General features: G+C 35.5%; 3 protein-coding genes across 4 annotated transcripts; 1 reads left to right on the plus strand and 2 right to left on the minus strand.

Moving 5' to 3' along the window:
- On the plus strand, positions 1,621–4,140 carry LOC107611415 (protein FAR1-RELATED SEQUENCE 5-like). Its single transcript, XM_016313342.1, has 2 exons — positions 1,621–3,903; positions 4,015–4,140. Exons 1-2 carry the CDS (start codon positions 1,621–1,623, stop codon positions 4,138–4,140), a joined length of 2,409 nt encoding a protein of 802 aa, XP_016168828.1.
- LOC107611416 lies at positions 4,810–6,766 on the minus strand. 2 transcript variants are annotated; one of them, XM_016313343.2, is made up of 6 exons: positions 6,560–6,766; positions 6,325–6,422; positions 6,129–6,213; positions 5,885–5,959; positions 5,198–5,805; positions 4,810–5,087 (listed from the first exon to the last, which is right to left on the minus strand). In XM_016313343.2, exons 1-5 carry the CDS (start codon positions 6,749–6,751, stop codon positions 5,650–5,652), a joined length of 606 nt encoding a protein of 201 aa, XP_016168829.1. In that variant the 5' UTR covers positions 6,752–6,766; the 3' UTR covers positions 4,810–5,087; positions 5,198–5,649. The 2 variants fall into 2 exon arrangements, with proteins under 2 accessions (XP_016168829.1, XP_020965385.1); XM_021109726.1 differs by having other exon boundaries at positions 4,810–5,113.
- On the minus strand, positions 6,888–7,757 carry LOC107612367. The gene is made up of 3 exons (XM_021109727.1): positions 7,654–7,757; positions 7,234–7,381; positions 6,888–7,141 (listed from the first exon to the last, which is right to left on the minus strand). The coding sequence occupies exons 2-3, from the start codon at positions 7,365–7,367 to the stop codon at positions 6,973–6,975; spliced, it is 303 nt and encodes a 100-aa protein (XP_020965386.1). The 5' UTR covers positions 7,368–7,381; positions 7,654–7,757; the 3' UTR covers positions 6,888–6,972.

Below are 15,581 nucleotides of genomic sequence, written 5' to 3' on the forward strand. Positions count from 1 at the left end.
GTGGTGGGGTGGTGGTGGTGGTGCTGGCTGTGGTGCTGGTTGTGGTGTTGGTGTTGGTGTTGGTGTTGGTATTGGTGTTGGTGTTGGTGTTGGAGGTAATTGTGCTGGTAGTGGTGAGGGTATATTTGTCCAAAAAAAATTAAAAGGACGATTTTAATACGAAAAAAAACGTTAAGTATGATTTTAAATCAAAATATACATCGAGGACGGGTTCGATTCCAACCCTCAACGTGAGGGACCAAAACAATACTTATCCCATAAATTTATATATAGGAAAATTTTATCTTACCTTTAGATAAGTATTATATATAATTATATATCAGGCTAATATATTGCATATTTTATATAATTGAATATTTTATATAATTGAATAGTTTTAAATGCTGCAATTAAGATTTTGGATGATATAATCGTTGAATATTGGGTATTTTGCTATGTTGTGTGTATCATTTTTATGTGTTATTGGAAAAATATTGCAGCATTTTTGTTGCTTTTAAAAGAATGAGATTATTTAGATATAAAATGTGACATAGATGTTATTATTGTCGATTTTTTAAATGTCTAAGTCAAGAAATTTTAGATGTTATTAAATATTTTAAAAATAATATTTTTTAGATTATTCAACTAAAAGAAGAGAGAGGAGAGCGATAAATTTTTCAACCCATAATTATTAGAATCGGATTCAACTTGACCAAAAAATTGAAAAAATAAAAGTTTAGCCGATTCGGTTTGCCCATTAAACTATAGGTACGTTCTTTGGTGTCTAAATATTTTTGTCGAAATATTGCCGAAAAGATGTGGTAAATTGTAATATTGACAAGTGGATATGAAACTGTCAAGGATAATAGTAAGTTTTGCAGAATTAACAAACGATATTAACTTGATTTTTTCATTCTCTCTAACTTAGTCACTGTTTACCCAAAACTTTTATTTGCTCCTCCTTCCTTTGTTTGCTAACAATATTTTAATCTGTGTTACTGTATTTCTTCCATTCATGAGTCATTACCCTTTCTCCATTGAAAGTAAATCGAAGACCCACAAACCGAGGTGTGGCATCTTCTTCTATCACTGTTGGTGTTACAATTGCCCTCACTATGCCTCCATTGCTGTTGTGGACAGTGACATTGTGGCCCTCCTCTCACATTTCTTCCATACGCCTCTTTACATTTATTTCTGAGGTAAGATTTGGGATTTTTTTTATTTTCTTTTGTATTTTTTACTTTTTTTAGTTCATGGTGTTTTTTTTTATTGAGTTTTGTTATTGTGTTGTTATTGTTATATTTAATATTATTTCTTCGAAATTTTGAGGGTTTTTTCTCCGATCTTTTTTTTCTCAAGAATTTTTTTCTTGCTCTGCTGTTTGTACGTTTTCAATCATGAACAACCCAAAAGCTTTATTAAAAAAATAATGAATAAGAACCCTATCACCAAATTTATTCCATGCATGTATTGAGAGAGGAAAATGTTTCCTTGTTCTTATTTTTAATAGCATAAAAATTTTAGTTTGATGTGTTTCTATATATGAAGACAGAATCCTAATTGTGCTTCTGGGTGATTTGTAAAATTTTTTTGGGTGTCCTTTCTTTCTTAGGTGCTGCCTTTTAAGTTGGAGGCTTGAAAATGGATGAATTTAGCAGTGGTGATCAAGCTCCTGAGTGGACCAGTAGCAGCAGTGACGATAGCTTTTCCTATGAGGATGAAGATTCTCATCAAGATGTTGAGAACATTGATAATGTTGAATCTAGCATAGAGAAAGATGATGACAAGGTTACTGCAACTATGCTATGGAGTTCTGAGTTTGACAAGGAGGTTCATGCCTATAAAGCTTATGTAAAGTATGCGAGAGATATGGGTTTTGCTGTCCGTAAAAGAGACTTGTCAAGAGATAAGGATGGGAATTTGAATAGAAAGTACTATGTTTGCAATCGCCAAGGGACAAGGGATCCAAAACACTATCGTCTACTTGATAGAAAGAGGAATCATAAGCCAGAGACAAGAACTGGTTGCAAGGCACGTTGTTTTATTTATTTGGATAAGTTGTCCATGAAATGGAGAGTTAAGACACTAGAAGAGGAGCACAACCATCCAATGATCCCAGAACAATTTGTTCATTTAATTTCTAACCATCGGAAGTTGACTGAGGCTGACAAAGCCCGGATTGTTTGCATGAAGGAATCTGGGTTTCAAACTTCTCAAATTGTTGGGTTTTTGGCTAAGCTTGCTAGTGGCTATAGTAACCTTAATTTCACGAAGAAGGATGTTTATAACTTTATTGATCCAGATAGGCGTGCAAAGATAGAGAACGGAGATGCTGTGGCAGCAATAAGTTATCTCCAGGGTAAGGCAGATGTGGACCCAATGTCTGTTGCTCGTTATACACTAGTCAACGGTAACAAATTGGGCAATCTTTTCTGGGCTGATGGACTTATGATCAATGACTACCAATACTTTGGAGATGTGTTAGCTTTTGACTCCACTTATAAGAAGAATAGATATAATAAACCTGTAGTGATTTTCTCTGGATCAAATAATCATCGCTTGACTTGCATATTTGGGTTTGCTGTGCTTGCCAATGAAAGTCGAGATACCTACATATGGTTGCTGAAGGAATTTTTGGATGTCATGATGAACAAGGAACCAAGTGTTGTAGTGACTGACGGCGACGATCAAATGCGACAAGCAATAAAGGAGGTCTTCCCTAGCACGACACATAGGCATTGTGCATGGCACATTGAGAAAAATGCAAATAGTCACATCAATGATCGGTCTCTTTTGGATGCTTTTAAGGTATCGATGTATGCTAATATGATGGTACCCCAATTTGAAGCTTACTGGGAAGAAATGATTCAGAAATTTGATATTGATGAGGACCACTGGCTTTTAACCAAATATGCCAATAAGGCAATGTGGGCCACTGCATACCTATGCGGAAAGTTTAGTGCAGGTGTTAGAACAACATCTCGATGTGAAGGTATAAACTCTTTCCTAAAAAGGTTTATTAAGTCACAGGAAACCTTGCTTGCGCTTGTGGAAAATCTAGAGCGCGTGGTTAAAGAGTACCGTAACAATGAACTTGTTGCTCAATTCAAGTCTATGTATAGTAAGTCAGTGCTGACTACTGGGTTGGACTCCATTAAGCAGGCTGCAGCAAGGGTTTACACTGCAGAAGTATTTCCAGAGGTGAAGGATCAACTAGCAAAAGTTGTTGCACTAAAGCATGTTGGCAAAAGTGGTATGGGCAGTAATATTGTTCATTGTGTTGCAAAATTTAGACGACTAGGTAGACTTTATCATGTTCTTCATGATGATACTTCAGAAAGGATTGAATGTGAATGTCAGCATTCACAACAAAGTGGCATACCATGCAGCCATATATTTTGTGTCATGAGACATGAGGATATTTGTGAATTGCCTGAACATTTGGTTTTAAAGAGATGGCGAAAAGAAGCAAATGCATACTTAAATGAAGAAGTTGACGATGGAAAAGACCCGAAGAGAGCGTTTGCTCTCTGGTACGGTTCCTTGTGGTCGGGGTCAATTTGGATGAACTTTCTTGTCGCAAAAACTACACCAACTTATCGCCATACAATTGGATGTGTTAATGGCATTATAAAGGATTTGGAGAAGAGGTTATGCTTGGTCGAAAACGTGAGTAGGCCAGTCAAAGATATTCAGGACCTTGAGATTGTGAAGATAAGGGGTGCGCCAAAACTCAACAAGAAATTCAAGGGATTGAAGACAAGGAACTGCTCCCGTTGTGGGCAAACTGGTCACACCCGAAGAACATGTCATAATGTAGAATCTGAAAAGCATTGTTTGACTGGAGATAATGGCTCTGAAGGCGAAGGGCATGGCAGTAGGTTTGAAACAGGACGGCATAATAGTCATGATGATGATGTCGCGGTAAGTACATGCTTTTTCATTAGATCAATTGAAGTAGATGTTGTTTCACTTATAATTTGGTTAATGTCGTTAAGTTACATAATTTTTTTTCTTTGGGTATTTTCTTTTTAGGCCAAGCAAGGATCACTTTCAAGCAAGTTTGGTTTGTATAGCGCAGGTTGTGATGAAGTTGCATCAGACTCTTTGAAGAATATCTGTAAAAATTCTATTCCAAATTATATTACTGTCCCAAAATAGATTTTTTTAGAAGAGCAACACATTAACCAAGTTCATGCTATGAATGCAATGCCATCTTCATCTACATCTCCGATTGCTAAAGTAATGCCATTTGCCAATGCCATGTATTCTAATGCTGGAACAGATGTGTTCTCCTTTGTTCCTAGCCATCAATGGCATTTTCAGGTTGTTTAACTAATTGAGAAGATTTAATTGCATGTTTTTTACCGTTATTTACTGATATGTGTTCTATTTTTATTCTATTTGCTAATGTGTGCATTCTATATTAAGATATGATGGCACATGCAAGGAACAATCGGTGAGGACTCAAGTGATGTCTTTTGCAAATCTATGGAATACACGTGTTAATATGCCACGCTATTAAGAATTGAGCAAATTATTATTTTGGCTCGCTAGTAATGTAGACATTATATTATCAATCAATTACTCTCTTATATCCTGAGAGGATCATGTAATTACATGTATTAATTATTATATAACTATTATTATCTTTATTGCCATTTTCCATTGGAAATGTGGAGCTATATGAGAGGTTGCATTTTCATATTTACTTCTTAGTATAAGTATTTTATTGGAATAATCTGATGATAATGCACTTATTTATGCTAGAAGTTTTTTGAGTGAACTGTCAATTTCAAGTTCTGATTTAATTTCACATTATTCGAAATATAATGAATTTTAAGTTCTAATTATATTAGTCTTGAGGTTTTAGTTGTGCATAACAAAAATACCCAACAAAATATGTGTTGCTATCATCACTTCAACATGGATCTGTGCAAAATTTAAAGGCTCTAAGGTAGGAGTTCTTCCGACAGCAAAGGCTCCTAAACTTGGGAGAGTCTCCTCCAATTTTTCATTGCCTTATTGATAATATCTTGACAGATTTCATTATGCGATTTTAGCACCAAGTCAATCGCCAACTTCATTCTAGTGTACTCAGTAACCTTCTGCATAGTTATACAAGACAATGTACCTTTTTATCAAAGTGAGCCACAAATAAATATTGTATAATTGAGGTAAACAAAACATTTTTCAAGGACCATAAAGGAGTAGATACCTCTACATTGTGAGACCCCCACAATCGAGATAAAATCATCCATTGACAGACCCACACTCCACAATCATTTCTGTTTAGTCAATGTAAATAGTGATTCCAATACGTAAGAGTAAGACAAACACTATCTAGTATTATACAAGATTGTTATTTTGTACTAGGAAGATAAAAAAAAAGCTTACGTTCCAACTTCTTGCTGATTGAGCTCGGGTTCCACTAGCTTAAATTCAGAGATGGTTGGCCTTTCATGCCTTTTACAAGCATACCAAGACTCATCTAAGACTATCTCTTCCAAGAACAAGGCCTGTAAATAATACAAGTTTAGAACAAGACTGAAAGTCTGACCGGTAATCTCTATCCATGCACTAGTACAATAAGTAATTTACCACTTTGTTAGTCTGCAGGACATGTGAATCTCTTTGCTTAGCCGAACGTGCGGAGTCCAAGTACAGGAGCTACTTTGCCAACATGTCAATGATCAGTAAAGACCAATGGTTGTCATGCCAAATAGGCACATATATCTTCAACACCTCATCTATCTTAGCCATGTATTTATCCCTAATCCATTTGGCTGTTACACCATGGAAATGTCCACGGCCACAAGCAAATTGCTAAAATTTATCCAAATCCAGTAATTTTTTTGAGATAAGAGGCATGCAAGTAGGATTTAAAATACGCATTAATTCTTACCGCAAACGTTGGAGGCAAATACCATATTAGGCGACCAGAATTGTAGGTAAGCATCGTTGCAACAAGGATTATAATCTAAAAAGGATAAATTTAGCCATGAAACGGGTGACAAATCCATTTAAAGTTATGCGAATATTTACAATATCACAGCGACACTTAAATATACAAGTTCATTTACCAAAGAGGTTAATCGATTGAAACAATCATGCATAAAAATTAAATGCCACCCTTATTAGATACTTACATCGTCTACAAATCTTCGGCCAGGGACCAGAGTTTGGAATGCTTCCTTATCACCGTAGCAATGTAGGTCCGAGACCAAGATTTCTCTGTGCAAAGCATATAACCGTTCACTAGCATTAACTATTTATTGCATATTATTTTACCTCAAATATATTACATAAGGCAGTAATCCAAAATTATCTGAGTTATGCGCTTACCTTTTGTCTTTTACCATTCCAAAAATGTACGCAGCTACTGCAAGGTCGGTGCCTGCTAATCGCATTTCTTTTTGAGGATAAAATGTGAACATGGTGTTCTGTGGCATAAATCACAACTTCATTTAAAATAATGCACAACTTGAAATTACTTGAGATTTCTACGATTAATTATAATCTGAGACAACCAAAATTCCTCCAAGTTATAGTTGTACCATCATTCCATGAACATACGTACCTCTGGAATTTTGTCACCTACTTCTGCTTGGTTTGGGTCAAATCCCTGCACAGTTAGATCGACATAAGGTCTTTCACCAATATATGTTGCAAGTCTTGATGGACCAATTTTGTTAGTTTGTGGTGTCCTTTCTTTTTGGTCTTTGGCCTCATCTTTGTCTGAGAACGAAGTCCTCAGTTGGAACACAACCATTTTAAGAAGAAATTACGGTTCCAAAAGGATGTACATTGACAAAATGAAACCAAGTCTCCAACTTCATAAGAGATATAAGTAAACTACCGTCAACTTATCATTTTTTTTCCAGAGATAATTTGTTTAGGTGTCCCAGTTGAAGTGGATCGTCTTTTTGACTTGGTTGTTGATGCAACAGTCTTGACATCAACGGATGGGTCTGCATCAGCCTTCAACACAAGTTATCTTAGTAGTACAGCCATTTCATCCATCTTTTGACTATGTCGCTTCATTTCTTCCTTTAGTCCTTGTATCTCGATTTGCATGGGCATGAAATTGTTGCAACATTTCCCACAATCTTGAGCTACTACTTTTGACTCAGCTTCCAATCCCACGGTCTTACTTTTATCTCTGTGTTTTGCATGACGAAGATTGTAAGGCACGGATCATAGTTCAAAGGATACACATGTTCGCAGCAATCAGATAAAGATGGATTTACTTACTTTGGATCCAATCGAGTTAAAGGAGCACTGTTGTTGACGTATGCGTTGGAGAGAAATGACCAATCCCATCGAGATGAAGCAAAACCAGATGTCGAATTGCCATAAAGTCCAAAGTCTGCAGCAAATCCTTCCATGGTCCTAGCAAGTTCTACAAAAGTTTGTTCGTTCCGGAGTTATGGAGTACATTATGCTTAAGAACTAAATGAATCAGGCTAAATCAATTTGATTTCTTCTTTATATTATCAATGTAAACATGAAAAGCCATTCATACCAGATTACTAGTATTCTCAAACCCACAAATAACTAAGCAAATTCCCAAAATCACCAACGTTATTTCTCTTTCTTTTTTAATCAAATAACTACTGTATCCTCAAAACATTTGTTGAAACTAATTTATTAAATTAAATAGTGAGGAAAAACCTTCCTCTTCTTCAAGTAGCACAAGGCAGAGAATAGCGTGCTGGAGGTGCAAGAAGCAGCGAAGACAACTTTTATCTGTATCGTGGCCTTCTCCTTCGTCCTCTTCTTCCCTATTTCGGCGACCGCACGACGGACAGAGTGGCACCTAGGGCTAGAAGTTACTATTTCACAATCCTAGCAGAGACGAGGCGTGTAGAAGAACGCAAACGAAGAAGAAGCAAGCAAATAAAAGGGAAGAAGGGCAACGAAGAGGGACGCAAACAGAGAGCTTATCCCAGTAGCATAAATTTGGGGAAACTCCAAACTCGTGGGGGTTGGGATTAGCATTTTGACTCTAACTGAACATGCTAGGGCTTGGGTTTTGTTTCTAAGTTCTAATAATGAAGACGGATGATGTATTTGGAGGGAAGAGATATTTTAATGGATATATTTGGAGGGAAGAAGCTACTCTTATATTTTAGGTAAGGTAACACTTATAATGTGAAAGTTATTAGTGACAAAACTTTTCATTATTATCATTAATATTGCTATATAATCAATTGATTTTAAAAATGTTTTTTTTAATTTATAAATAAAAAACGTTATTTCCAAAATAAAATAAATTACTTAACATAATTTATATAATTATTATGCAATTTTTATTATGATTAACATCAAAAGATTATTCCAAAAAACCACATTAAAAATATTTCAGAAAATTGTTCGTCATTTATTTTTTTTAAATATATTTTTTTTAATTGTCAATCATATTAAATTCTTATTCATAGTCATTAAATAAATTTCAAAGATAAAATTTGGATAAACACGTACAAAGAATGAGAATTTCATGCTAATTGGAAGTATAAGAATAATTGAGACATGGAATTAGAGTTTGAAACACTAATCAATTACTTATAAGTTGTTACCTGACTCTAGGAAATTAAAATTTAGTATTGCATTTAGTAGCCAAAAATTAGAATTAAATTTTTAATTTTAAGACACAAAATTTTATTTCTGTTAATACTTTAAAAAGTAGAGACACAAGAATTTGTACACCTATTAAAAAACCTAATGAAAGCCTCGGCTTTGTCGCCGCCTGCAGGACCACCACAACCTCGTAATTCCTGTGTTACTGCTTTTGTCGCCTCGTTCTTACTAGCTCTATTAAACAGAAGCAGTCAGCAACTCGCTCAGGTGCGTGCCGCATTGTCCAAATTATAACTTAAAGTAAAACGAATAAACATTCCAAATACAAGCACAAAAACAACACCCTAAATTCAAGTATCACCTTAAAGCTAAAAGTCTGCCAGGTGCCCAGGTCAACATACCTCGTCCGGCCAAAACGCGCCAAAACGCATGGATTAAGCGGTGTAGGTTAGGTGGCCTTTTTTAGTATAGCGGTCTCAAATTTTTAACTCAGCCTACCTTTTTGGCGAGTTATGCGAGCCGACCCGACAAATTTTTGCTTGTTTCTCACCCCTAAGTTAGGGTTCTTTGTTTTTTATTTTTTCATTTAAAACAATTATGGTAACTTAGTCATTTTATGTATTTTCAATCTCTATTTTTATTTTGAACCAAATAAAATACTGAGATATAATTCAGTCATGTACATCCTACACCAAATACAACACATACATTTAATTAAATTTCAGTCTCTTTTTCAAACGCTATTTTAAAGTCTCACTTTTTTATAATACCTTCTTCACAATACTAATTAATTTCTAATCGTCAAATACATGTTTAAGAATATTTAAATTCAACACTTTAATTTTCAATAAATTTTTATTTACTAAAAATAATATTTAAAATTTATTTTTATCCTTAACAAATTTTCAATAAGTTTTATTATAAAATAATAAAAAAACACTATAATAAATTTTATATTGCCGTTCTTGTTAATAATACATTTTAGAGAAAATTGTATTCTCCTTCTCTAAGAGATATTAAAATGACATTCTCCTCTCCTCTATTTGTAAAATATACATTTTCTTTCCTTATAATTTTTAAAAAATCTCGTCGTTAATCCATTTAAAATTTTTTGTGTTAACTACCATTAATTTTATCCATTTTAAAAAAAAATTATTTTTTTTACAAAAATATTTTTTAACAAAAGTTTTATTTTTGTAATAAAATTTTGTCTACCAAAATACTCTTTAATAAATTGTTTTTCTATTGAATTATTGTTGATGTTATTATTATTTATTTTAATTATTATTAAAAATTCAATTTATTGATTTTGTTAATAACATTTTTTTTAACTTTCATAATCCACGAATCATGATAAAATATTATATTTGTTATCTATCCTAGTCCTTAGTGGAGTTACTTTTAAATTAAAAAATAATAATAACTTGCTACAGTGTTAACGACGCTATCCTGTTAACCCAATAAATTAACTACTGGGACCCATTTGTTACTTTTCGGCAATTTCAGCAGCAAATTAAAGGCATGGGAGAATTCGCCTAAACTATATAAGAAAAAATTTGGTTAAATCTGGTCAAGGTTGATTAAATTCGAGTTAAATCTCAGAGTGGTCCCTGAACTTGCACTCGAGCCTCAAAGTCGTCCCTAAACTTGCATTGGCCCCAATATTGTTCTCGAATTTAACAAAGGTGACTCACGGTCGTCCCTGAAGCATTTTCCGGAGAATATTCCCAAACGGCGTGATGACGTGTATGGAGAGGCACCACCTTTAAATGGTAACGGTTATCTGACGTGGCTGTTATCATTTTTTAACTCAATTTAGTCCCTAAATTATTTTATAATCCTAATCCCTAATTTATTATTAGAAACCACTCTGTTCTTCTTCTCTGCTCTCCTTCGTCTTCTCTGCCATTGTTGACCTTCTCTCTCAAGGAAAGCAAGCATATTCTAATTATCTCGTCTCTATCACACACGTAGTGATCTGACGGGAAGCATCTTGATTGTTAGAGGTAACCAAATAGAAAGGAGAAACAAAATAGCTACCGTCCACTCCTTTGTTTTTATTGATCATGGCTTTTTGTACATTGTTAAGTCGTTATATATTCATTCGTTCATCATGTTTCTTATGTTGTTTTTCTAAAATTTTTGTTAGGATTTTCTTTGTATCTTCTTGTTGCGTTTTTTATTGTTCGTTTTTGGCAGATTCTTGGCATTCCGAAGAAATGAAGACACCCCCTAGCTAACTCAGAGGATGAATTTGCTGAAGTTGAGGATGACAACACATTTCCTATTTTCAAAATGGGTGGTGTTTCATTTCGGACATGCAAAAGGTAACGATGTCTTTGCTATTTACTGTTTATTATATTTTAGTAAGGGTTGAACTCCTTAGGTTGATGTATTTTTTGTAGCCATGTTTTGCTTTCATGATTCTGTTTTTATATCTACTGGTTTGTTTCACACATTGTTGTTGCCTGTCTTGATAGAATGGGATAGGAGTAGAACTTAATAAATCGTGGGGATGAATTTGCTGTCACTTATACATATGCAGGGACTAATTTTATGTCACTTATGTATGTGTAGGGACTATTTTGATGTCACTTATGTAAGGTGAGGGACCATTTTGGGTCCCGATAGCCCGGAACAAAATGAAATTAAAGAACCATGTTGGCTTACTGCCCCCTTGTTCAACGCAGCCGCTTGGAAAAGATCAAGAATGAATCAAAGAATTGGGTGCCAATGTGGTCCAGAGATGCAGACTATGAACAATTCGAGGTCCATGGATGGCCAACCAACATGGCAGTAGACTTGGGAAAGAGAATATGCAGCTGTGAATTTTTGCAACACCTGACCTGCAAGTCCAGGCAAGACCACCAAAACTCCCACAAAAAAGAAGACAACTTCCACCATCTGAACCAGCCTCAATCCCACCACCAGCAACCGGTGCTCCTCTACCAAATGTTTCAAATGCTTCTCCACCACCCAATGTTCCAGTTTCAAACACTCCCCCAAACAACTGCTCGTATCGATCCAATAGTTGGTGCATCTGCGGCTATAGCTTCAAGGTTGCGTAACGTCCTGCATTTTATACCAACCCCGAGGTTCAAACCACCAAGAAAATTCAAGAAATGACCATTTGCTATTTCTGTTGAGACATTTTGGTTTTAGACATTGAACTTTATGCTTTCTTAGATCCATGTGTCAGGTGTATGTGTTTTGGATTGTAAGTTAAATACTCTGTGTTGCCTTTTGATGGTGTCTAGTTTGACACAGACAAATTTGAAAATAATTAGTATAAGCTGCATATTATCATGGAATGTTTAAAAAGTTGTTATTGTCCCTTAGCTTCATATTTCTTAATTTCTAAATTATAATTAGCAACAACAACAATAAAATAGAATATGGTGTTATCACTTCTTTTCATTTGTTCACAGGGTACAACAGTCACAACTTTTGTCTTACAATGGCCTTCACTACTTCCATGCTACACAAACAACAATCACAATTACCACCAAAACAATAACTAACAACACACAAAATGCTAGTTTTAGAGCCTTAATTTCAAACTCCAAGCTTCCAATCTTCCAAGCTAATTTCATCCTCCACTCCTCTAGTTCAAAGCCTCGATTATCTCTGTCATTTACTTCTTCTTCATCCAAAACTTTGTTAGCCCACATAAAGAGACCACACCACCTCTTGCCAACACTTTGCAACCACATTTCATGTCCATGGAGAAGAAATGTTACAAATTGAATGAGCAACGACGCTAGCTGTATACATAAATAAAAATCACTTACATTGTAGTTAGGACAACCATAAAATGGTCTCCCTGGATTCGCCTCCGTTCCTGACCATTTGAGGACGGGTCGGTTACCACACCCACTCCTATCTGGAAGGCGTTCGTCATTACTTCTGACGGTTCTCCACCCATATCTTCTCTCAGATCGTCGGTTACTAGAGCTACTAACATGGTTGTTGCCTCTACCCATCATGACCCACTCAAATCACGCTCAACAATGGCAGCTCAACAATGGCTGAAAAGATGAAAGAGAGCAGAGAAGAAGAAACAGAGTGGTTTCTAATAATAAATTGGGGATTAGGGTTATAAAATAATGTAGGGACTAAATTGAGTTAAAAAATGATAACAGCCACGTCAGATAGCCGTTACCATTCCAACGTGGCGGCTCTCCATACACGTCATCACGTTGTTTGGGAATATTCCCCGAAAAATACTTCAGGGACGACCGTGAGTCACCTTTGTTAAATTCGGGAACAATATTGGGGCCAATGCAAATCTAGGGACGACTTTGAGGCTCGAGTGCAAGTTCAGAGATCACTCTGAGATTTAACTCATTAAATTCGTTAAAAATCGGACAACAAAATCAAAGCAATGCATGGTAGACCCGTAGCATAGCTCAAGCATACTCGAATACCCCCTTCTTGTCACGCAATATTATAAGCACTTGCTCCAAATAAATTTTACGAGAAGGGGTGGTAATGCGTGATAACACGTCATCTTAAATAATTTTTAGAATTTATTTTTATTTATATTTTTTAAGTTTTAATTAAATTTTTATGCTTTTTATAATAATTAATAATTAATCAAATATTAAGAGTTAAAATAATATTTTTATATTTGCAGGAGTTTTTCAGCTCAAAAACACGCAAGAATCAAAAGAAAAAGGTTTAATTACTCTGCAGGTCCCTATAGTTTCACCGAATTTTCAATTAGGTCCTTATACTTTTTTTCTTTTCAATTGGGTCCCTGTACCTTATTTTTTTTTTCAATTAAGTCCCTGTCGTCAGTGTACCGTTTGAGATAACAGAATATTCTTCATAAAAAAGGAATATTCTTGGCAATTAGCTGTAGAGGCTTGGTGAAGTAATCTGAATTTTTTCCTAATACCCAAATAACCCCTCACATTTCATTCCTAAGAAAAAAAGAAACCCTAAGTTTCTCCTATCTTCTCCGTCTCCTGCCTCCATCGACGGCGTGTGTGTCTGCCATCGACTGGGACAGACGGTTGCTGGTGTCCCCTCCGTTGCCTTCTCTCTGCGCTGGGCCCTTGTTCGTTGTTCTTCTCTGAGGTCTGCTCCACGATTTGTCCGGCCAAGGCGTCTTCCTTCCGTCGCGGTGAAAGCCCTCGCCTGGAGTCACCGTGCCGCACGTTGCCATAGTCCTTATCATTCGAACATATCTCAACACCGTTACCTTCCCTACAGCCATCAACAACATAGTCCTTATCATTCAACGTGCGGCACGGTGACTCCAGGCGAGGGCTTTCACCGCGACGGAAGGAAGACGCCTTGGCCGGACAAATCGTGGAGCAGACCTCAGAGAAGAACAACGAACAAGGGCCCAGCGCAGAGAGAAGGCAACGGAGGGGACACCAGCAACCGTCTGTCCCAGTCGATGGCAGACACACACGCCGTCGATGGAGGCAGGAGACGGAGAAGATAGGAGAAACTTAGGGTTTCTTTTTTTCTTAGGAATGAAATGTGAGGGGTTATTTGGGTATTAGGAAAAAATTCAGATTACTTCACCAAGCCTCTACAGCTAATTGCCAAGAATATTCCTTTTTTATGAAGAATATTCTGTTATCTCAAACGGTACACTGACGACAGGGACTTAATTGAAAAAAAAAATAAGGTACAGGGACCCAATTGAAAAGAAAAAAAGTATAGGGACCTAATTGAAAATTCGGTGAAACTATAGGGACCTGCAGAGTAATTAAACCAAAGAAAAACTTGAGTTAATATTCAAAGTAGTCCCTGAAGTTGCAGTCGAGTCTTAATATCATCCCTAAACTTAAAATTGTCCAAAATTTGTCCCCCAACTTAACAACGGTCATCCCTGAGATACTTTCCAGTGACAAAATGATGACGTGGTTGGACAGAGGCCACATTGAAAGCCACACTGGACGGGTAAAACGTCGTCGTTTTATTTTTGATACCCAAATAGAACATAAACATCGTTTAGGGTATTTTGAAGGGTTTTAACATGTAGGAGTTAAAACCCCTAAAAAAAGAGAATATATATACATCTATATACAAAAACAAAATACAAAACACCAAGCCTTGAAAGAGTTCTTCGCTTCCAAAAGATCTCCAGAATGCTCAGCGAGGTGCCTCTCGACCTACATCTGAAAAATAGCAAAATATGTATGGAATGAGAATCGGGAGTTCTCAGTATGATTAAGGTGTCCACATAGATAATATATAACTAAGGTCCCGGAAAAGGCAGAAGCATTCCTAGAACTCTGACACTCAGATTTTAACTTAAAGGTTATACTGAACTAGAAATTTGGTACTCTATCTACGAATTTTTAGTTCTAATATAACTCTTCTCTTTCTATTTCCCTCAAGACTTCAAATTGCCAAAAGTAAAACAACCCTCAACACTCCTCCACCACTAAGGTATCTCTCAGATACAAACACATACAAATCAAATAAAGAAAGCACAGATAGAGTACAGATATAACAAGTAAAGCAGATACAACACAATAGAAAATACATACAACTCAACAATTCATAAAGAACATGCCTTCACAAGAATCTACGACAGAAAAAGGACGACTAGCACAATAAGGAGACTAAATTCATCGACCAAAACAAATGTAAAAATGAAACTACCAAATAAAAATATCACTTTGTACAACTCCAACATCCAAATCTTTTGTACTACAAATTATTTTAAACAAAACACCTTTTAAATTTAACTTTAGTTTACACATATTTAATTTAATTCTACAAAACATAGCCATTTTTAATATTTATTATATACTATCATTAATTTACCGCCCGCGCATCGCGCATGTCTCATTCTAGTTATCATAACTCACCAAATACCAATTTCACTACTTATCAATCATTTAGTCACCCAAAATACTAATACTTTATTATCAATTCCACATCATATTCATTATATATATATATATATATATATATACACAATAAGCTTAGTCAAAATAATGAGATTTTTCAAGAATTCTATCTATAGGGCACCAATTGATTTGAGTGAAAACTTT

Source organism: Arachis ipaensis, chromosome B08 (assembly GCF_000816755.2).
Source record: "Arachis ipaensis cultivar K30076 chromosome B08, Araip1.1, whole genome shotgun sequence".
Lineage (NCBI taxonomy): Eukaryota > Viridiplantae > Streptophyta > Magnoliopsida > Fabales > Fabaceae > Arachis > Arachis ipaensis.